At 40.4% G+C, this 24,934-nt stretch overlaps 1 protein-coding gene across 4 annotated transcripts in view; it reads left to right on the top strand.

Moving 5' to 3' along the window:
* Window positions 1-24,934, top strand: part of MYLK (myosin light chain kinase) — a 325,099-nt gene that overhangs the window by 97,896 nt on the left and 202,269 nt on the right. For all 4 annotated transcript variants that reach the window (XM_084643345.1, XM_084643346.1, XM_084643344.1 and 1 more), the window contains exon 2: window positions 3,095-3,267. In XM_084643345.1, coding sequence (XP_084499471.1) covers window positions 3,103-3,267 — 165 coding nt within the window. In that variant the 5' untranslated portion in view covers window positions 3,095-3,102. The remainder of the gene's footprint in view (window positions 1-3,094; window positions 3,268-24,934) is intronic.

Genomic DNA, 24,934 nt, shown 5'->3' with positions numbered 1-24,934 from the left:
TTTAGGAGCATAAAACCCATCGAAAGACAGTGAAAGTTGTGTTCCAAATCACTTAAGTGCTTTTAAAAGTGCCATTCTTAATTCCTTTATTTAGAAGGAGGTTGGGGATTTTGAGGGATTGCTTCATTCTTAGCATAGGTCCCAAACAAATATGAAGTCCCCTTGAGTTCTGGGAGAACCTAATTCAAGGGCCAGTTAATTTTTTTTTTTTTTGTGAACATGGGTGGGGAGTGGGGGGAGTTCCTATTCTTTTTGTTTTGTTTTGGTTTTGTTAAAAATAATGCCAGTGCTTGTTTATTCCTTGTTCTGTCTAATCAACAGTCATGTAATATCAACTCTTAACTATAATAGGGCATGAAATTAATGATTCACTTTGTATTGATAATTTCATCTTTAAAAATTGAGGTTGCAGAGATAATTTTCTCCACGTTGTTTCTTGTAAATTCCTGGGACAGTTGATTGACCAACACATAGGTACTGGTCAATGACCTAGCTTCCCCATTAATCATTATAGTGAGCAAACCTGTCAGGCTTGTTTTAGGATTTTGCATTTGCAGCATACATTTACTTAACAAAAATTTCTAGAAGCTTTTTCCAGCAAATAGTTGTAAGGTTTTGGAATCCTGATTGTCCCTCGCATCATCCCCCACCCCCTACACCAGTAGTTCTCAAACTTGTGTACTGGTGACCCCTTCCACATAGTAAGCCTCTGAGTGCAACCCCCCCTTATAAATTAAAAACACTTTTTTTATTTGTTTAACACCATTATAAATGTGGGAGGCAAAGCGGGGTTTGGGGTGGAGGCTGACAGCTCGCAACCCTCACCATGTAATAACTGCCCCCCCACCCACCCACACACCACTAGTTTCAGGGCATGACCCAATGAATGTCAATCCCACCTTGCTTTGCAATGCTAGGAAGCTGTCTAGGATTATCTGGGGATGCGGGTGGACAAGGAGTAGGAGCTTTATGGATATGTTTGGGAAGTAGGGAGAAAACAACTATGGCTAGAGACCACCATCTGTATTTGTATTAGAGCCAGGTTTAAATTCTGTTCTTGCTAATGGTAATGGGTGTCAACACATTTTCCCTAAAGAGTGTACACTGGGTTGCAAATAGTCTTAGCAAATGATACTCTAGATTCTTCCTCTTTCCCGCCCCCATCTTAAAGCATGCTATCGCAAAACTGTTCATAGTACAGTATAGCACTGAAAAGGAAAACCATATTAAGTGGAGACAGGCATCGTCCAAATCTCTCTTTTGTCTGTTTGATTTTACCTATTATCGTTGTGAGTAACTCTTAAGGTGGACTGAAAGACTGAAAGAGTCTATAGAGAGAAATATATTTTCTTTTTTTTCCCAGCTGACTTAGTTAGTGCATTGAACAGCATTTTGTATGGCGTCCATGTCACTGTCTCCCCTATATAGTGTAGTCAGTTTTCCTTGTATTATGGATCTGTCAGAGAGCAGCATGGCACTGAAAAAGTTAAATAAAAGAGGAAAACGTGATTCTAAAACCACAAAAATTGGCAGAGGTAGATGCAGAACTTGCAATGACACTTTTGTTTTAAATGGACCAGATTTTACACTGCTGCCCCTATAACACTTGGCCATTTAAACATGCCACTGAACATGGCACTTGTGCTGCACCTTCCCAGGGGGAGCTTTGGAAGGCTCCTGAATGTGTTGGGGGAGCATGCAACCTGAGAGGGTGCAGACTGCTCCCCATAGCATGCCTGACATTGGAGAAATGGAGCTGTAACTTTGGCACTTCCCCACTTCCTCTAGGGTTGTGGGCAACCCCTGGGTTGCTGTGTTTTTTTTTTCCCCTAGCACCTTTTGAGATGGCATGCCCTCTGCATCTGTGGAAGGGCCAGGAACAATGCAGCGCTAAATTTGCACAATTCCTGCCTATTTAAGTTAAACTTTTACTGCCTAGTTATGTATTTATATCTGTTACAAGTGATATCAGAAACTGAGGTAGCATGGGTTAATAGATGGGGCACTGAACTGGGACTTACGAGACCTGAGTTCTATTCATGACTCTGCCACTGATCTGCAGTGTGACCTTAGTCACCTCCTGTTATTTGTCCATCTCGTCTATTTATATCATAAGTGTTTTGGGGCAGGAACTGTGTTTTCCTGTGGGTGTGTACAGTGTTCAGCATAATGGGGCCCAGATATTTGTTGGAACGTCTAGGTCCTGCTGTAATACAAATAATGATAATTGTTCCATTTGAGTAGGGAATATTTCTGATCTCTTCTCACATTGGCAGTGTGATGTACATAGACATTCCACAGTGAGCTGTCTCTGATGGGAGAGCTATCCATGATGCGACAGCTATCCATGATGGGACTTCTAAAAATGCCATTTCAGTTGCAGTCTGGTGTAGTTGCCTCTCTAGCTTTGATCTCCTTGCTTTTTCTCGTGCATGTAGAAAGCCTTTACTTTACTTTACTTTTCTTTTTGGAAATTGAGGGTTTGGAATGCTTGCAAAATAAGTATCCCCTGTGTATCTGCAGTGTGTTTCTTTGGAGGGAGATTTGCAGATATTTCTTAAGCTCTTGAAAGCATGGTATGAAAAGTCAGACTTTCAGTATTCACATTTATAACTTAAATCCATTGGAAATAGAACTCTCTTTATGTCACATGTATTTGTTCAACGTTGACTCTGCTTTTACAGCCTATTGATTGTCAGTGTATTCTACGCCAGGAAAACCAAAGAGTCATATTGTTAAAACCAACTTTAAGTGCACTATTACAATTATAGCACAGCTGAGAAGGCTGTGCTTGTGGTTAAGGCACTGGACTGGGACTTGGGAGGTTTGCATGAAGTTCAAGACTCTCACTGATTTACTGTGTGATCTTAGGCAAGTCACTTAAACTCTTAGGGCCTCAGTTCGCCATCTGAAAGATGGGAATAATACATATCACTTTAGACTGAAGGCTCTTTGGGCAGGGATTGTCTTGTATGTACTATGTGTACATACGGCACAACCAAGCCCTGATCTTAGCAGCCCCTAGTTGCTACTGTTATATAAATAATAGTAACAAGTCAATATTTTACTTCTTGTTTCTCTTTCTCTTTGAAAGCTCTAACCATGGGAGATGTGAAACTGGTGTCATCAACTCGTATTTCCAAAACCTCTGTGACGCTGGAGCACTCACCTCTCAGCCCCTCTGTCCCAACAGAAGCACCAGCATTCACGCTTCCTCCTAGGAATATCCGGGTGCTGCTGGGAGGCACGGCCAGATTTGAGGGGAAGGTAAGAAATGCATCGTGGGGCGGTAGAGTGGCTTTTTGTTTCACTGCTCTCTCCTGTCATCTCACTGAAGGTTTCCGTTGGGTTGAAAAACGTAAGAATCTGGTTAAATATCTTGTTGACCCTCATTCTTACACGAAGTCACCCGTTGGTGAGTGATAGCTGGCATTTGAGACCTTACCATGCCAGTGGAGGAGAAAACATTGTTGCTATCTTACTGTGTACTAAGTGTAAACTTTAGGCAATCCCATCTTTCAGGAGTCTTAGCCCAGCATGAATCACTCCTCTCTGCCTCCATAATTGTCTCTAATGAGAGCCTAAGGCAGAAAACGGGCTCCTCCATTGCTGGCACAGTTCCTTCTCTCCCAAAAGTGCTTCTTTACAAAACGACAGGTTTCAAAGTAACAGCCGTGTTAGTCTGTATTCGCAAAAAGAAAAGGAGTACTTGTGGCACCTTAGAGACTAGTCTCTAAGGTGCCACAAGTACTCCTTTTCTCTTTACAAAACCTTACTTTTAAATCAAAACTAACACAGCAAGTCTTCCCAAGAGTCAAAAGCTGCTCATAATCTAAGAAAAAGAACTTGAAAACCGGCATGTAACATTGCCACCTGGCATAACTATGTATTCATCTGAAAGCAAAGCAATATTTTCAAAGTAAAGCCCAATTAATATGTACATTTGGTTATCCCAAAAGGACAGAAATCTGGAGAGATAAAAGAGGGGGGAAAAGCCTCTGAGATTTGTACAAAAAACATTTTCCTTGAGACTTTCAGTATTGTCTGTACTTGAATCTGTATTATCTTCTCTCTGTCACAAATAATCTTCTTTTCTCTCTCTCTCATCCCAGTTATCTCCTTTTCTTTTCCATCACTCCAAATCTCACTTCTGGAGCTGTCACCCTTTTCTCTCCACTCTTCTACCCTGCCAGTTTTTGTCCTCCTCTGGTTGTGTGCTGACAGCTGTATAGTGAAATTCACTAGAATCCTAATCTTCGAAGTGGTGGGACATATCTGTCAGCACAAGGAGCAGAGTATAGCAGAGAAACAGGAACGATCAACCTACTGTTAACAAAAATGGTACTTGGAAGGTTTTAGAAAATTCATTGCTATTAAAAAATTAACTTTAAGTAGGGGGGCACTAGGGGCTGTCTGATATTTATCTTGTTTGTTGTTCAAATGAGAGCTGGTTGGAAAAAGATTTTTTTCCTGAAGACAACTTTTTGACAAAAACAAAAAATTGTTTTGGGAAAATGTTGACTTTTTGCTGCAAAACTGAAAACCAGAAATTAGTTTTTGGATTTTTGTTTAATCAAAAACTTTTTTCCCATCAATTAGCCCTAGTTTATATCTTAATTCAAAATTAACAAAAACCCATTTGACCCCCCCCCACCCCTCCCCGGACTGTGAGGCGTTGACTTATGCAAATGCGTGTTCTTATTATTGCTTCCCTTGTACTCCAACCCCTTTTCCTGCCTATTGTTCTGACATCTTGTTTCAGAGGCAAACTCTGTGAAGCAAGGACTGTTTCTTTACCCTGAGATTGCACAGCACCAAGCACAATGGGGTCCCAAGCCTGATTGGGTCCTTTACGCATGACTGTAATAAAAACTAATAACAATATGTTATGATAGAGGTATATAAAATCATGAGTGGTGTGGAGAAAGTGAATAAGGAAAAGTTACTTACTTGTTCCCATAACATAAGAACTAGGGGCCACCAAATGAAATTAATGGGTAGCAGGGTTAAAACAAATTAGAGGAAGTTCTTCACTCAGCGCTCAGAGAACCTGTGGAACTCCTTGCTTGAGGAGGTTGTGAAGGCTAGGACTATAACAGGGTTTAAAAGAGAACTGGATAAATTCATGGAGGTTAAGTCCATTAATGGCTATTAACCACGATGGGTAAGGAATGGTGTCCCTAGCCTCTGTTTGTCAGAGGGTGGAGATGAATGGCAGGAGAGAGATCACTAGATCATTACCAGTTAGGTTCACTCCCTCTGGGGCACCTGGCATTGGCCCCTGTCAGTAGACAGGATACTGGGCTGGATGGACCTTTGGTCTGACCCAGAATGGCCGTTCTTATGTTCTTAATACACTGAAATCAGAGTTGGTGCACAATATTTGGCAAATTTTATTTCCTTTTGTATTTTAAATCTTCATTTGGCAATTGGCAATTTGTGTTAATTTTCCCCTGCAAGTATGGATGGTTACAGATAATTCTGTTTGACTGCAGTGATACATACATTGGAGATCAGTGGCTGTTTTTATTTGCAGGCTGTGGTCCTCATTTATTGAATAAAAAAGCTGATATTTCTGTATTTTAGACCAAAAGGATCTCATTACTACCCACAATGCACCACTGCATTTCAGGATTAAATGGTAACAGGATAAAAAAAAAGATTCTTTTTCTTATATCCTGAATAAAACATTCCAATCAATAACAATAGGACTCACATCCTTAATGAGAGACAGTGGTGGGCAACCTGCGGCCCGCAGGCCACATGCGGCCCATCAGGGTAATCTGATTGCGGGCCACGAAACATTTTGCTGGCACTGACCATCCGCAGGCACAGCCCCCTGCACCTCCCAGTGGTTGCGGTTCGCCGTTCCCTGCCAATGGGAGCTGCAGGAAATGGTGGGCTGCAGGGACTTGCTGGCCGCCGCTTCCCGCAGCTCCTGTTGACCAGGAATGGTGAACCGCGGCCACTGGGAGCTGTGGGGGTGGTCCCTGCGGACGGTCAACATCAGCAAAATGTCTCGTGGCCCGCAATCAGATTACCCTGATGGGCCGCAGATTGCCTGCCACTGGACTATAACCTACTCCTCAAGGGAACTGGACCTTGATAATCTAAAAGGACTCTGCCATCTCCTACCACAGTGATCTGGCTTACTGTCAGAGTACTCTCAAAATTATTAAGCAAAGGGACAGCTCTTAAATTTTAGTTCCAGCTCTGCCACTGATTAGGTGTATGACTTTGGGCAAGTCCTTTAAATTTTTTTGTGCTTCCGTTTCCTCATTTATAAAATGGGAATGATAATGCCGAGTCCACATGTGTTATATGGACAATTAGCCATTTGGAGATGAGGAAGTGCTTTATAATTCAAGATTATTAAGACCACAGCTTTCATTCATCGAGCTACTAGTGTAGTTCATATTAAAAATTCATGATCAATTGATGATATGTTTATATTAGATCCTGCTGTGTGGCAGATTAAGTTTAAATACTTGCAGTCACAATCCATGACAGTTAAACTATGCACCATGCATGGAAAATCCACTGGTTCCATGGCTTCTGCCCACTGCTACTCTTTGCCTTGGGGAACCTTATTATGTCCCTTCCAGCTCACACAGCTGGGAGGTAGTGTGTAGTGTAGCTGTAATTGTACAACTACTGGAAATTATCATTGTGCATCCGTTCTAAGTTTCCAATTTCTAAATTAGCCAGAGGCTGAGATATGAAATTGCATACTTTTTTGGATCTATATGTAATAATCAGGAGTGGGAAATAATGGAGCACATGTTCTCGTTATTAACTTGTGTAAAGAAGCTGGGCTCCATTTAATTTTTAGACAATTAAATCATTGCTTTAAGTCAACATGTTCCTGTGCGCCTGATCCATTGTTTATAACCTAATGTGGTCAGTGCCCTTCACATTTGATTCAATTTTATTATTGTTTATAAACCAATAGGGTCATATTGGTGTCTTGCTTATGGTTCTAGTCCAGCGCTGTTGGAGCACTGCAGCTGTGTGCAGTGCTGTTAGACTGCCGCTTAATAGCCCTAGTCTTTGAGATCGCAATCTGCATACTTCATACCATATGTGTACATCTTTAGTTAGTTTGTGCGATGTTGCTCTTTCTGTTACTCTGACATTTCAGGGGCTCAGAAGGACAGTATTTCCTATTGAACACACTTCAGTTTTTCTACACTAGGAAAAATAGGCTATAGACGTTATGATGAATCATTAGTGATAATGTGCTTCATCACACAATATAAATATTAAACTAGACATACATTTTAAAAAAAATTAAAAATGGCTAGACAGGAGATTTTCTTTAAAGAGTTCTTCTGCAATGGAATTTATCTTATCAGAAAAGAACATACATTTTTGAGACTCCAAGACAGGATATTAATTTCATATTCTGATTATCTTATATACTCATTAAGAGAACTTAGGAGAGATCCCAAGAGTCAAACCCATTGTTTTTCTTTTCCACATGTTTTCATCTGTGACAGTATGTAAAGTAAGTTACACAAAACGAAAGTTAAAATGAAAGTGCAAAAGTTGAAAAAAGAAAGTAGCTCATAAATCTAGGAACATGAAGTTAGAAAGGAACAGATGTTGTTGTCCTTGAAAGGAAGTTGGGTTTGTTTGTTTGGGTATTTTCCCTCAGAATTTTTGTGAAAACTGTGGAAAATTCACATGTATCTGACTATTCATCTCAGTTTTCCACATGGGAAATGCAGGCATTAGGTAGCATGTGAATAGTACTTATCTATAGAGCTTTTCTCTGGGCTATATAATAGACACACAGAGTTTTGGCCTAGTTATTTTTAAAAACGACTAGGCCAAAATGTTGCAAGGATCTGATTTTTATCTATCAGCATATTTAGTCTGTTAATCATTGGAACAGTTTACCAAGGGAAGTAGGAAATCCATTACCATTTCACGTTGTTAAATCGAGATCACAAGTATTTCTATTCAGTTAAGTGTTATTGGGTTTGATAATGTTCATTTGCATAGTAGTGACGAATAATTCTCTTCACTGTAGAAATTACTAGGTGGATTGCTTTGGCCTGTGTTATGCAGAGATTTGACAAGGTTACCGTAGAAGTCCCTTCTGGCCTTAAAATTGAAATAAGCATCTGTAAAGTGCCAATCAGTGGTATCTAGGTTTTGCTGATTAAAATCTGGTAAATTCAGGGTCCAAGCAGGAAACCATACCAGTTGCTTTCAGAACACAGCAACCCCTTCTACTACTTGACCTGAAGCAAATGACCCTACCTTTCACTTTATGCAGCTGTGCGGACTATTTTCATTATAAACTGAGAGTTAAACACTTTAGTAGGCTAGCAATGTTGTCACATCACCCAAAAGTAAATGATCTTTTGCCTTATTCCTAGTTGAGAATATTCCTTTATATTGGGGGAAAAAAAACCCTGAGATATTCCATTGTAATGATTCAAAACACTATAGTGTAACATTATAGTAATAGTGTAATACATCCCTAGCATCTTCCATCAACAGAATTCAACTCTAGAGAAATATTAATGAATTAACTCCTGCTACACTCCCATGAGATCACTAAGTGTGTATCAGTATTAGAGCGGCTCAGAAAAATTCTGATTAAACATTTTTCTTCAGAATTTGACAATTTGTCAAAATTGAACGATTTCAGAGAGAACCCTTTGGAACCCATGCCTGAATTCCTGCCAACTCACCTGACTTGCTCCTTGGCAGCCTACATGAGGGGCTGCTGGGAAATATAGGACTTTCCTGGGCTCTACAGTTCCAGGGCAGTTTACCAGGCAGACTGCCCCAGTGTTGGGGGGCTCCATTCCTTTTTGAGGATAATTTCAGAGTTTTTTTCATTATGAATAATTGGAACAAAACCAATTTTGAAATATCCAAATCCTCTGAGAAATGGAATTGCCTTTCTCCACCCAGCTCTAATTGGAAGAGTAAGTATGTCTTCACCTGAGTTTAATGGTGTTTTCTACCCTGCGTACCTGGCCTGTCCTGGGGTATAAGCTAAATCTCAGGTGCTGCTTTCACTTGGGCTGGTAACCCAACCTCTTTGCAGCGCGGACATAGGCAAAATCACTCAAGGGCCCATAGACCACTAATGCCTTCTCACAATTCCCACTGATAGCCTGAAGGACAGACAAGTTCTCTTACAGTTCACTGGGAAAGAACCACAGAGCATCAGAAGTCCTAGTAACACAGATGCGGGAGCGCAGCACCAGTGAGACACAGTAATTTGAGCAGGGCTTTGTTGAGTGGCTTACTCATGCCCCAGCTAGGTTAAATCCCGGGTCCCCATCACCTTAGTTAACTCAAAGTGAAGGCATATTCTAAGGCACAGAGCGGTTAAGTTACTTGACAAAGCTCATACACCAACGTAATGGCAGAGCCAAGAATAGAATCTTGACTAGTCTCTAACCACTATACCACATTCTCTTGCTCCTTCCCTCCCTATTTTAAGCTGCAGGGTTTTGGACCATTAGGATAGAGAACTGCAGGCTTTGTTTTTTTAAACCAGGGTAGCCCACAACAGACACACTCAGTTGATAACTATATGATTTACAAAGCTAAGTGCCCATTCATAATTTTGCTCAATTTGAATAACAGATGTAGTACACCAAAAATGTATGATGAATATTTCTCCTTCTTTACTGAAAGAAATTTCAGTGGGGGTCCTATAATATGAAATGACGCAATTAATTTCTCAATGAAATTGAAGAACTGTCAGTTTACAACCAAGAAAAAAGAAACACCCCTGTATTCAGGGTAATATTAAACTCTGCATTTCACTGCTATGGACAGTTAACTGAGCAGTGCTTTGGCTGTATATATATATATTTTTAAAAGGTAATATCAACAATAATTAATTTTTATGATCCTCAATAATACTCAATAATAGCTGTGCATGGGAGGTATAGCCAAATGTGCTACAGTGCACGAACTGATTGCATTGGGGGTCAGAAAGGATTTTTTTCCCCCTTGGATAAAGCATTGCCCAGATGGGGTTTGGTGGTTTATTTTAATCCAAGCCAGTTGCCAGATTAATGTTAAATCCAATCCTATTTTGGTAATATGTTTTTTAGGACCTCTCTCTATCCAACCTCTGCTGCGGTCCCTAGGGTGAGATTTAGAGGCAGGTGACCCAGGCAACCATCTGGGTCGCCGGGCTTGTGGAGTGATGGGCTTTGGATACTGTTTTTGTTGGTGGTGACAAAAGGGAAAATAGAATGTTTGAAGTAAAATGTTTCAGTTATTCTGTATGTGGATTCATCTTTCACTAACCTCCTAGAACAGGGGTGGCCAACCTGAGCCTGAGAAGGAGCCAGAATTTACCAATGTACATTGCCAAAGAGCCACAGTAATATGTCAGCAGCCCCCCATTAGCTTCCCCCACCCCCTGCTCCCAGCACCTCCCGCCGGCCAGCAGCCCCACCAATCAGCGCCTCTCTCTCCCTCCCCACACCTCCCGATCAGCTGTTTTGTGGCATGCAGGAGGCTCTGGGGGGAGGGGGAAGGAGTGAGGGCACGGCAGGCTCAGGGGAGGGCATGGGAAGGGGTGGAGTGGGGGCAGGGCCTGTGGCAGAGCCAGGGATTGAGCAGTGAGCACCCCCCGACACACTGGAAAGTTAGCACCTGTAGCTCCAACCCCGGAGTTGGTGCCTATCCAAGGAGCTGCGTGTTAACTTCTGAAGAGCCGCATGTGGCTCCGGAGCCACAGGTTGGCCACCCCTGTCCTAGAATGTTCTGGACCTTTGTAGAATCTTGTGGAACCTTCCAGACTTTCTGAGAATTATGTTTTCCTTTAACCTCCTGGAACGTTGTTCTCAGCCAGGCCCTCACAGGTATATAAGGGGTAGAGCATTGCCAGTCAGTCAGTGAGATACAAGAATGAAGTGAAGTGAGAACCCAGCTGCAGTATTGAGAACCTTGTTTTATTGTGTAATTGTGAAAGTGTACTTGTGTTTTAACACTTGAAGAGTGTAAGTAGCAACTAATAAAAGACACATTTAATGGGATGCCAGAGATATCTATCAAACTCCTAGCTATGCAACAACACACAGGTGCTGACTTTCCAATGTGCTGGGGTGTGCTCCACCCCTGACTCTGCCCCAGGTCCCGCCCTTACTCCACCCCTTCCCCCAAGGCCCCACCCCTGCTCCACCTCTTCCTGACCCACCCCACCCCTTCTCCCAAGCCCCAGCCCCCACCCCGCCTCATCCTGCCCCTCTCCTGCTCTGCTTATACAGTGCTCAGCACAACAGGCCCCATTCTTGGTTGGTCCTTAGGCAATACCCTAATAAATATGGTTAGCAGTAGTAAGATGGAGTTTCAGGACCTCCTTAGTGCCTTTTTGACAATGTAAATAAGGAGTTAGAGAGTCTCCTTCTGCTTTGAGCCACCGTCGATATGCAGCATCCATCCAAACCAATGTTGTTTTAGTGAAAGCCAAAATGGCTGCATTTGCCCGATCTTGAACTCCTATTTTTTACTGTGCTTCCAGTTATTTCAGATGCTGCTGTTTCCATCTCAACAATTAAAATCATGTGGAAAACTAGACAATAAAAATTCAAGGAGACTTAATCAGCATTATCTACTCCTACTTCACAAAATCATTTCTGATCCCAGAACACTGGTTAAAGAATCCTTTTTGTACTTCCTGTTGCTGTTGACTGACGTATCACCGTAAATCATGACTCCTCATTTCTGCAGCCCTTGACTAGAAATTAAACGGTAATTTATGGGGTTATAGTTTGAATGGTCCAAAAAGGAAAAGATGACAAAAATATACATCTTGTTGTGTGAAGGGAGATAATGTGAGGTTGCTAGTTATGATTCTGGTTTTTAGTAAGCCTCTTGATGTTCCAATATTTGGTCATATTTCAAACTCCTGCTGGATTTTGACTGTTATAGACTTATATAAAAAAAGGATTCTTATCCCAATTTAGTGCGGAAAAATGGAATGAACATGAATCTATTGTGCAATATTTCACTCTTTACAACAGTAGCAAAATGGGGTCAACATATAACATTATTAGTGAAAAGTCAAGAATGTGGGGAAAAAACACAAAAACTGAAAAGAAATTAAATTCCAAACAAGCTTAACAAGCAAAGGAGAAGTAATCAGTGTGCTAGATATATGAATAAAAGGAATAATGAAGAAGTGCAGAAATTGGTAGATATAGATGTCATGACACCACTCGCTCACTCAATATGATTGTTTTACTTGTCCCACAATGGCTGATCACAAATCTGTAAAATACTGACCAGGTCTTATTAAAGTCTTCAATCCTGTATTAATTTGAAAAGTATCATCCTTTCCCGCATGGCCTCCCTCCAAGCTCTGTTCCAGTGTATGTCTTTGTTGTGGTGGATTCCATTAGAGAGGAACTTATTATGTAGCTTTGGGCTTGCCCCTTAGAAGAAATGTTCTTAACAGCACATGAAGTATGACTGCAACTTATGAATTCCAGAAATTGTTTATTTTGGGGAGATGCGCAATTGGCTCTTTGTTCACAGTTGAAATAAGATTAAAGATTAAAGAAGAAAAACCAAATATTGGAACAATGTAAGCAGTTAATTAATGCTTGTACTGCTCCAGAACATAGTGGCTAGAGCTGGATAAGAAACCGGAACATTTTTTACAAAAAACCTGTCCCTTGTGTTGAAGCCTTTCAATTTCCACTCTCTAGCTTGTCGAGAAAAGGGATGAATATTTTGCAAAAGAACTTGCCTTGACTTTATTACTAATCTGACTTCATTATAGAGTAATTTGTCCACAGCTTTTAATGATTCCTTATATTTGCTTTCCTCTACCATTAGCAAAACATAAATATTGTGATGCTCAAATGCCCTATTTCTGTTTCAGTCTGATCTACATGACCAGTAATCATCATGGAATTTCAGTCCTGTGCAATATAGTATGTCCAGTAGAAGGATATGCATCTGTCTTTCAGTAAGCTTGGCTTGCTGAAAAGTAGAGCTATAAGAGATTTTGCCTTTCCTAAATTAGACCAAATTATCACACTTCTGGATAATACAGTTCTGCTTTGCCCAGCTAGGAAAAGAAAGTAGCCATTATAAAGGCAGTAATGTCCAGCATTGTGAATCTCTGCAGATCACCATATACGGAGAATGTTTATAATCACAAGACATCATTACTCATTATCATTTTGTTCACTCCATGCTCACTTTGGCACCAGAGACACTCCAAAACTGACAGTTTCTGCTCTTGACGTGTTATTTGGCAATGTTTGAGCATGGAGGTAGCATGAATTTTGAAAAGCTGCTGGGAGAAACCAAACATCTTACTTTTTGACTTGGGACATCAGGACACCTTAGTATGTAATATGTATACATTAAATATGTGAATAATACAGAACTCAGCCCTTCAACAAAGGGAACCAGGTTGCCTTTCCACTATGAATCTTGTGTGCTGTCCTGTCACAAATATATTTGCTACTATGTTCATTCTGTGAGAGGCAGCAGCCTTCTAGATAATTGGGGTGGATGGTTCTGCTGCTGTTGGATGTATTCTGAGTGAGGCTGCTAGACCCACTGGCTAAAGTTCACTAGCTCAGCTTCAGTATTTCCTGTTTCCCTCTATGAACAGATTCCTGTGCTAAGGTGTTGAAGCCATAAAGTGAAAACACTGGTGTAGCATCCTGTGTGACTCAATATAATTGTTGGCTTTGCTGGATGAATTACAATTTGCTATTCATAATCTATCTTCCTGCTTATTATTTGGGAGTGTCATGCAATGTAAGATGCAGACTACTGTTACTGAAGGAGAGGAGAGGACGGCAGGGGAGATGGGGAAAAGAAACCCTTTTCTTTGCTTCCCTTTTAACTAGTTTAAAGCACTTCTCTCACAGTAGTATATGTGAGAAGCTGTATGTGATGAAACAAAGACAAACCAAACTGAGCCACATAGCTGGAGGGACCAGCATCAGACCAATTGGGCAATATGTGCAGTACAAGGGGACAAACTCGTGGGAAAGAAGACAAGAATAGGCAAAGGTGGACAGACAGAATAGAAAGGCCCTTACTCTGAGCTAGAGTGTCATAGACACCCTCCTCAAGGTATGTGTTTCATAAATGGGGCACCTGAATGGAGAAGGCCCTGCTCCCCTCATAGACTGGGAGGAACCTTGGGATGGAAAACAGTGAAAGCTCAACTAACCTGTGTTACCATGGAGAGGCTTGTGGAGAAGAGCTATGCTGCTTGGAATTTGCATTGTGAAAGTGGTGTATACAGTGTTGCAAAAAACGAAGAATGGGACCATTTCAGAGAGGGAAAGAGAAATGAAAGCCTGTTGTTTATTTAAGGGAAGAAAAATACACCAGATGTGCCAGACACCTGAAACTCAACCGTTTTCTGGCTGCTGTCATTAAGAGCTATATAGTCTCTGGTGAGACAAATGAGTCTACAGCTGTATTTCACTGGAGCAGCTATTGCATATGGAGGCCTGCTATGCTATATACCTAGGTTTCCTGTACCCCAATGGATATTCCAGGAGATGCCTGCTTCTATTTACTTGGGAAGGCTGCTTTATGACCGTTTGATTTAAGAGTGGAGTTTGATTAAAACATGAAAATTAGTAAGACTTTATACACTTCTTGGCTTGTGAAGGTGTATCAAATGGATAATTTATGAGCTCTGAATAATGTGAACCTATCGAGATCTATTTTCAGCACATGCAAAGGATCACTTTTTTCTGGTACTTTGACCCTAGACTGGCTGTGAATGTATTGCCATGAAAAGAGACCTGAAGCCAGTGGAGAGTCTTGATGGAGGTGTGTCTGGCTATAGTACTTACATCTCTCATTACTGTAGTATCTGAGTACCTCATTGTCTTTAATGTATTTATCCTCACAACACCTGTAGGGAAATATTATACCCATTTCACAGATAGGGGAACTGAGGCTTCAGAGATGCTAAGTGACTTACCCAAGCTCAGAGAGGAAGCCTGTTGCAGAACAAGAAATCAAACCTATGGCTCCCAAGTCTAAGGCTAATACTCTAACTACTGTGCCTTTCTTCCTACATCTGGAGAAGTACTGTAGTGAGGACACTGAGGAGATGGTATGGACTTGTTCTGGGGGGGATTCTTAAGATCTAGGTTTTTATATTTTTCTCTTTTAAAGTGAAAATAGGAAAATTCACAATCTGCATGAGAGAGAGAGTGCCTAGAAGTGGTCCATTTTAAAAATTCATGGGTTTCTAGTCTTTCCCATGGGGAAGATAGCCTCATTCTCTGTAAGTCAGTGCACTGCTGTGAACCTGAAGCCAGACAGAATCAAACAATCTTTGTCTTTTGGAAATACTTTGATTTCCAAGAGGTATGAGAAAACCTTAATCTAGTGTGAACTCCATCTAATGCCAGCTTTGCGTGTCTCTATCACCTGTGCAGATTTCTGTGTGACCTAGACATAAGGAGGTAAGGTGAGGATGCACTAGTATCCTTCTACCAGTATTTCCTTTGGCTTCCTTGCTTCTGTTTGAGGATTTTAAAAATTCTGTGTGCCTTTTTATAACACTTTCCATTTCATGGCAATTCAGATTGAGGAATAGTTGGAGCTGAGCTATTGGAATACTAGTTAAAGGTCATGTCATATGCTAAAACTTAATATACACATAATATCTTTCATCTGAACATCAGAGTAGTTTACAAACATTGAGCCTAATTAAAACAGGGAAATTGAGGCCTGGATATTAGATAACCTTACTCAAGGTCGCGTAGCTACTCCATGATAAAGAGGGGAACAGATGCAGGACTCCTTTCATCCAGTCCTGTGCTGTTATGATTGGACCAAGCAAATCCCTGTCACTAAAAAGGTAATTTTCCCCGAGGTTTGCAGTAGGGTCTTAAATTTGACTGAGAACCTCAGTCACAAGATAGCAGCAATCTTCCTGTGTTGGTAACACACAGGCAAACATATAATTTGGTGCAATTATTTATTATTTGTATTAATTCATATCTAGGGGCCTTAACTGAGATAAGGGCCCCATTGTGCTGTGCATGGTTGTAAATATATCTAGAGAGTCCCTCCCTGTTTTACAGTCTAAATAGGCAAGACAGGAAAGAGTGGAAGGGGAAATAGGCACAGAGAGGAATGGTGGCTCTCTCAAGACCGCACAACAGGTCAGTGGATGAACCAGGAATAAAACTCAGATCTGAATTCATCCAATGTCCTATCTGCAAGCTCATGCTGTCCTCCGTTTGCTAGTGTTTTATTAACTTTCAAAGTAAACTCTATTCATTCTCATTCTCTCTCTCTCTCTTTCTCTCTCTCTTTTTTTTTGTATTGCCCTAGGAGCACTAGTCCATGACCAGGACCGTATTGTGCAATGTGCTATATAAACAAAGAATAAAAAGATGGTTCCTGCCACACGGAGCTTACAATCTAAGTATAAGCAAAGAGATAACAGGGGTTACAGACCTACAGGTGGGGGAGTATAAGTAAACAATGACACAATATTGGTCAGCCTGATGGGCAGTGGTCTTTGTATGCTAGCAGCCTAACTGTTACCAAGTTTTTGTAGGCATGACAACAAAGGAATAACCTGTCCATCTAAGCTTCTATATCTTGCCATCATCATAGCATTTGAATACTTCATTCATTTCTGACTCATTTACATAGTATTTCCCTGTTCCTCAGACAAGAAGCTCCCTAATTAAATTATATTTCTAGAACATATCCAGAGATTAAACTTTCTTTAGATCAGGGAAAACTTAACTTTTGTTGAGACTTACTATATAAGGGTTCAATATAGTGAAGCCAGGTTCTTGTCTTTGTAGAATTCTGTTGTTTAATCACAAAAGAATATCTTCACAGTTTATACAAGAAGGCAAATAGAAATTGCTCAAGAAGTGTGTATACATTCAAATAGAGCAAACTAGAAGAAGAAAGGTCTTAAAAGTAGAGATCAAAGAACTGTGGTGAATGTCTTTTAATTTTTATTTATTTTATGGTAGATTTAAAGTGCCCAGTTGCGTTTGGGTCCCATTTTGCAAGGAACTGTACGCACACATAGTAAGAGGCAATCATTGCTCCAGTGATTTTGCAGACAGGACAGGCTAAGGGAGGGAGAAGGGTGTTCTCATTACCCCCATTTGACAGATGAGGAACTGAAGTACAGAAAGATTAAATATTTTGCCAAAGGTCACATAGGAAGTGTGTGGCTGAGCTGGGAACTGATTTATCTTCTGACTCCCAATCCACTATCTTAACTATAAACCCATCATTCCGCTCAATTAAATAGATTGCTGCTACTCTGTTGTTTGAAAGGGGTGACTCTTCCAAGCAGAGGAGAATATCCCTGAAATCAACTCTTCAATGTGAATGAGGCCCTTAATATCTTACTATAAAAGGTATTCTTGTTCCCTTTGCCTGCTGAACCTAGTAATGGACAAAGAACTCAAAGATACGTCCATGACACAAATTGGGAGATTATTACATAATTATAGGTTTGTTGGAAAACATTTTGTTGGGTTTGCTCGAATATCTCAATTGGTATACAGGTGACCTCAGTTAAGTGGGGCTTTATTGAAAACACATGCTGAGTGAGTACTTTTCTCCACAACTCAAACCAACATAGTTATTTTTGAGCTAACATACGAGTGTGTGTGTCTGTTGCTCTTACCAAGATCACAGAAATCTTGAGTTTGAAAGAAAGCGTTCGAGAGAGCTTGCAAGCCCATAAAATTTGTCTTGAACTCTATATGTCTATAAATATTTACTCTGAACTATTCAACTAGAAAATCAAGCTGCATCAGTTTATATTATAGTATTTCAATTAATTCTTTGACTCTTTTTTTTTAAACAGTTGTTGTCTGGCACTGTTGTATTGCTTTGAACTTGTACTGCACACAGTCCCAGCTGCTGTGAGTCTTAAATCTATATTAATGCACTAGTCAGATTGAGAACTGTATGAATAAAAGATAGGAAACTCAGCTGTTAAGGATCTCTCAGAACCATTTATTCTCTTGTAGATGCACATAATGTATACAGTGAATGCCATATTGCAGAGTAAACGTTGTGGGTCCCTTAACATTTGGGATTCCTTAAGTCTAGTTCATTCAAATCCTCACATTCTAATGATGCATCAAAACAGGTTTTTAAATTTAATTTCCTTTTTTTTTAATCAACAAACTTACAAAATACAGGTTTTAGAGTAGCAGCCGTGCTAGTCTGTATCCGCAAAAAGAACAGGAGTACTTGTGGCACCTTAGAGACTAACCAATTTATTAGAGCATAAGCTTTCGTGAGCTACAGCTCACTTCATCGAATGCGTAGAATGGAACATATAGTAAAATATATCTATCTGTATATCTATATATATATCTATATATATTTATATATATATATACAGATAAGTTGGAAGTTACCAGTTATACATACAGATAAGTTGGAAGGGGCATTGCTGGCGCATGATGGCATATATCACATTGGTAGATGTGCGGTCCATTTCCTGGACACTACTGTGCTAATAAGCGATGGTCACATAAACATCACCCTATACCGGAAACCGACTGACCGCTATGCTTACCTACATGCCTCCAGCTTCCATCCAGGACACACCACACGATCCACTGTCTATAGCCAAGCTCTAAGATACAACTGCATTTGCTCCAACCCCTCAGACAGAGACAAACACATACACGATCTCTATCAAGCATTCTTAAAACTACAATACCCACCTGCTGAAGTGAAAAAACAGATTGACAGAGCCAGAAGAGTACCTGGAAGTCACCTACTACAGGACAGACCCAACAAATTAAATAACAGAATGCCACTAGCCGTCACCTTCAGCCCCCAACTAAAACCTCTCCAGCACATCATCAAAGATTTACAGCCTATCCTGAAAAACGATCCCTGACTCTCACAGATCTTGGGAGACAGACCAGTCCTCGCTTACAGACAGGCCCCCAATCTGAAGCAAATACTCACCAGCAACCACACAACAAAAACACTAACCCAGGAACCTATCCTTGCAACAAAGTCCGATGCCAACTCTGTCCACATATCTATTCAGGGGACACCATCACAGGGCCTAATCACATCAGGCACGCCATCAGGGGCTCGTTCACCTGCACATCTACCAACGTGATATATGCCATCATGCGCCAGCAATGCCCCTCTGCCATGTACATTGGCCAAACCAGACAGTCTCTATGTAAAAGAATAAATGGACACAAATCAGATGTCAAGAATTATAACATTCAAAAACCAGTCGGAGAACACTTCAATCTCTTTGGTCACTCGATTACAGACCTAAAAGTGGCAATTTTTCAATAAAAAAACTTCAAAAACAGACTCCAATGAGAGACTGCTGACTTGCAATTAATTTGCAAACTGGATACAATTAACTTAGGCTTGAATAAAGACTGGGAGTGGATGTGTCATTACACAAAGTAAAACTATTTCCCCATGTTTATTTCCCCCTCCACCCCCGTACTGTTCCTCACACGTTCTTGTCAACTGCTGGAAATGGCCCACCTTGATTATCACTACAAAAGGTTTTTTCCCCCCAGCTCTCCTGCTGGTAATAGCTCACCTTACCTGATCACTCCTGTTACATTGTGTATGGTAACACCCATTGTTTCATGTTCTCTGTGTATATAAATCTCCCCACTGTATTTTCCACTGCATGCATCCGATGAACTGAGCTGTAGCTCACGAAAGCTTATGCTCAAATAAATTTGTTAGTCTCTAAGGTGCCACAAGTACTCCTTTTCTTTTTGCGGATTCAGACTAACACGGCTGCTACTCTGAAACCTTTCTCTGGAAATGACATCCCAGCATTGCTAGACTGTTAATAGATGTGCAGGCTGTTAATAGGCAGAGAGTACATAAAAACATAAGAATGGCCATACTGGGTCAGACCAAAGGTCCATCCAGCCCAGTATGCTGTCTACCGACAGTGGCCAATGCCAGGTGCCCCAGAGGGAGTGAACCTAACAGGTAATGAACAAGTGATCTCTTGCCTGCCATCCATCTCCACCCTCTGACAAACAGAGGCTAGGGACACCATTCCTTACCCATCCTGGCTAATAGCCATTAATGGACTTAACCTCCATGAATTTATCCAGTTCTCTTTTAAACCCTGTTATAATCCTAGCCTTCACATCCTCCTCAAGCAAGGAGTTCCACAGGTTGACTGTGCACTGAGTGAAGAAGAACTTCCTTTTGTTTGTTTTTAACCTGCTGCCCATTAATTTCATTTGGTGGCCCCTAGTTCTTACATTATGGGAACAAGTAAATAACTTTTCCTTATTCACTTTCTCCACACCACTCATGGTTTTATATACCTCTATCTTATCCCCCCTTCGTCTCCTCTTTTCCAAGCTGAAAAGTCCTAGCCTCTTTAATCTCTCCTCATATGGGACCCGTTCCAACCCCCTAATCATTTTAGTTGCCCTTTTCTGAACCTTTTGTAATGCCAGGTTATCTTTTTTGAGATGAGGGGACCACATCTGTATGCAGTATTCAAGATGTGGGCGTACCATGGATTTATATCAGGGCAATAAGATATTCTCCATCTTATTCTCTATCCCTTTTTAAATGATTCCTAAAATCCCGTTTGCTTTTTTGACTGCCGCTGCACACTGCGTGGACATCTTTAGAGAACTATCCACGATGATGCCAAGATCTTTCTCCTGATTAGTTGTAAATAAATTAGTGCCCATCATATTGTATGTGTAGTTGGGGTTATTTTTTCCAATGTGCATTACTTTACATTAAATTTCATTTGCCATTTTGTTGCCCAATCACTTAGTTTTGTGAGATCTTTAAGTTCTTCACAGTCTTCTTTGGTCTTAACTATCTTGAGCAGTTTAGTATCATCTGCAAACTTTTCCACTCTCTGTTTACCCCTTTCTCCAGAACATTTATGAATAAGTTGAATAGGATTGGTCCAAGGACTGACCCTTTGGGGAACACCACTAGTTTTCCCTCTCCATTTTGAAAATTTACAATTTATTCCTACCCTTTGTTCCCTGTCTTTTAACCAGTTCTCAATCCATGAAAGGATCTTCCCTCTTATCCCATGACAACTTAATTTACTTAAGAGTCTTTGATGAGGGACCTTGTCAAAGGCTTTCTGGAAATCTAAGTACACTATGTCCACTGGATCCCCCTTGTCCACATGTTTGTTGACCCCTTCAAAGATCTCTAATAGATTAGTAAGACATGATCTCCCTTTACAGAAACCATGTTGACTGTTGCTCAACAATTTATGTTCTTCTATGTGTTTGACAATTTTATTCTTTACTATTATTTCAACTAATTTGCCCGGTACTGATGTTAGACTTACCGGTCTGTACTTGCTAGGATCACCTCTAGAGCCCTTTTTAAATATTGGCGTTACATTAGCTATCTTCCAGTCATTGGGTACAGAAGCTGATTTAAAGGACAGGTTACAAACCATAATTAACAGTTCTGCAATTTCACATTTGAGTTCTTTCAGAACTCTTGGGTGAATACCATCTGATCCCGGTGACTTGTTACTCTTAAGTTTCTCAATTAATTCCAAAACCTCCTCTAGTGACACTTCAATCTGTGACAATTCTTCAGATTTGTCACCTACAAAAGACAGCTCAGGTTTGGGAATCTCCCTAACGTCCTCAGCCGTGAAGACTGAAGCAAAGAATTCATTTAGTTTCTCTGCAATGACTTTATCATCTTTAAGTGCTCTATTTGTATCTCAATCGTCCAGGGGCCCAACTGGTTGTTTAGCAGGCTTCCTGCTTCTGATGTACTTAAAAACAGTTTGTTGTTACCTTTTGAGTTTTTGGCTAGCTGTTCTTCAAACTCCTTTTTGGTTTTTCTTATTACATTTGTACACTTAATTTGGCAGTGTTTATGTTCCTTTCTATTTACCTCACTAGGATTTGACTTCCACTTTTTAAAAGATGCCTTTTTATCTCTCACTGCTTCTTTTACATGGTTGTTAAGCCACAGTGGCTCTTTTTTTAGTTCTTTTACTATGTTTTTTAATTTGGGGTATACATTTAACTTGAGCCTCTATTATGGGGTCTTTGAAAAGTGTCCATGCAGCTTGCAGGGATTTCACTCTAGTCACTGTACCTTTTAATTTCTATTTAACTAACCTCCTCATTTTTGCCTAGTTCCCCTTTCTGAAATTAAATGCCACAGTGTTGGGCCATTGAGGTGTTCTTCCCACCACAGGAATATTAAATGTTATTACATTATGGTCACTATTTCCAAGCAGTCCTGTTATAGTTACCTCTTGGACCAGATCCTGTGCTCCACTCAGCATTAAATTGAGAGTTGCCTCTCCCCTTTTGGGTTCCTGTACCAGCTTCTCCAAGAAGCAGTCATTTAAAGTATCAAGAAATGTTGTCTCTGCATTCTGTCCGGAGGTGACATGTACCCAATCAATATGGGGATAATTGAAATCCCCCACTATTATGATGTTCTTTATTTTGATAGCCTCTCTAATCTCCCTTAGCATTTCATCGTCACTATCACTGTCCTGGTCAGGTGGTCAATAATCAATCCCTACTGTTATATTCTTATTAGAGCATGGAATTACTAAAAGAGATTTACCTTAGATATTAGGGAAAAAATCTTTCTAACTGTACAGTTAGTTAAGCTCTGGAATACTCTGCCAAGGGAGGTTGTAGAATCCCCATCATAGGAGGTGTTTCAAGACAGGAAAGTGCTATTTTACATGGTTCTTTGTGAAGGCTGTTGCATACAAGTGCAAGTGCAGTGGAAATTTAGACAGAATACAGTTGCTGTTGGGATTTGGCCACATCTTCCAAGAGACACTGTAACTCTGTTCATTTAAATGCAGATACACACGACAGCAGGAGAAGCCACATTAAGCTAACTAGGAAAGACATTATTTTGCCATCAGGCATGTCTCCTGGGCTGCTTCATGAATCCAGGTATTCTCACTTAACCCAAGTATGAGAGTTGGTTCGTGTTGTGACACCGAGACAGAAAAGCAAGAATTTTACCCATCTGTGAAGTGGGGACAGAACTAGATCTAATTCAGAGAGGTGCTGCATGACTCAAGCTTTTGCAGAGACTAGGAGATGGTCTGGTCAAATCAGTCACTGCTCTAGAGACTGGCAGAGGAAGCCTATTAATAAAGTGTAACCAGGCAAGCTTCTTGGGTTGGAAGGATTAAGAAATACTAGCATGAGCAGTACATGTATTAGTTACATATTTGGATGGTTATGGTTTTGCAGATTTTTGGTTTTTAGAATAGCTACTCTAACAGGTCACTGAAGATTTTGGTTTTTCCCACTCACTTCTGTCAGAGAATGGTAATTAAATGAAATCATAATTAATGCATTCCTATACTCTCTCATGGCTGATCAAATCTGGTGATGCTTGCACTACAGTACATTTAAATTGAGCCTCTATTATGGTGTCTTTATTCTCCTAATTTCTGTTATAAATTTCTGTTATATATCACAATCAGTAATCCAAAGGGGACCCATTAGTTACTGTATTAAGGCAATAACTCAGTTCCCAGGTTACCACAGACGTCTTACAGGTTCTTGATGCTGATAAAAAGGCATTGCTTTACCAAAACAGCCTAACTCATGTGTTTAGTGACTGTTTTCCAGCTAGAGGAAGGCCCACCAGAAATGTTATCCATAATGCTAGTAACTGCTTCTGGGGTGCGTCAGCTGTTGGCTCTTTGTTTGCAGTGCACAGTGAGGTTGATGTGTGGTGTATGTAGCTCTCTACAGGAGATGCACACTACAGAAAATTGGAGCTGTGGGAATTTAGCATCTCTCAAGATCAAGGCCATACAGATGAAAATAGTGAGTGGGGAACAAGATACAGAAATGTGTAAATTCATAAAATATATCTTCATTGCCGTGTATGTTACAACAGAGATGGGTGGCATTATGGGTAACATCTGTATTGGCACCTTCTGCTGGATAGAAGAAGAATCTGTGAACATCATTAAACTGTTAATCCAAGGCAATGGCCTTTTTATTTCGGCATCAAGAAGCTGTGAAACATAAACAGGTTGAACCTGCTCCCATTGAAGTAAATGGCACTACTCCCAAAGTAGGATTGGGCCTCTAGTAATTTGAGACTTGTAGCTTACCCACATTCCATTTGGATGAAATCTTCATATTGACAAAAAATTGCATAATCTTTTAAATCTGTCTCAAATAATATACAATAGAAAATGATTATGCTCTGCATATATTACAATTACTGATTGTCTTTTTCTTTGTGGGAGGGGTAGGGAGAGAGAGCACTCTTAAAAAAGATCACTCATGTTGGAAAACAAACATTCTTATTATGAAGTGATCATTGCTTTCTTCACGTAATCCTTGTCATTTTAGCATTGCTTTTATATAGCATCAGCACATTTTTTGAGCAGCTTATTTCTCAGTCTCAAACAATGGCTCAGAAGCGTTCTGAGATCTGTGGTCTGTTTTGCGTGATCATTCAGTTTAAATATCTAAAACTCTCCCCCCAAAAGGTAGGGTACATCCGTTTCTCATTTTGCTATAGATGAAAAGCCAATCTTGCTCTTCATTGCACTCTGTGTAGTCCAGTGGGCTTGCAAGAAGTGTAAATGGGGCAGAGAGTGACTCAAATACAATCTCTGTTCAGCTTCCTCAGTTCTTATTTAATGAAGGCCCATGACAAAATCTGCTTCATTGTTTTTTAAAGTCAAAGTAGATAAGGAAGGAAATCCCATCTTCCCAAAATTTCATTTTTCTTGTATTAAGTGTCTTACTCTCATGTCTTGGCCTTTCTTCTGGGGCTGTCTGCAAAAAATTTATGAACAAAAGTAATGGAAAATGCAGTAAATCAGCCCCTCCTGTAGAACTGGAAATGAATGAGCCGTTCCTGTTTTTCTGATGGCTTTAACAACACAGTGAAAGTCTGCCCTTGCTTTTCAGAAAACTCTCTTCCT

The sequence above is a fragment of the Lepidochelys olivacea genome (genome assembly GCF_965140295.1).
Source record: "Lepidochelys olivacea isolate rLepOli2 genome assembly, chromosome: 11".
In the NCBI taxonomy this organism is placed as follows: Eukaryota; Metazoa; Chordata; order Testudines; family Cheloniidae; genus Lepidochelys; species Lepidochelys olivacea.
Note: the sequence above shows the minus strand (reverse complement) of the source record. Positions and strands in the feature narration are given on the sequence as shown.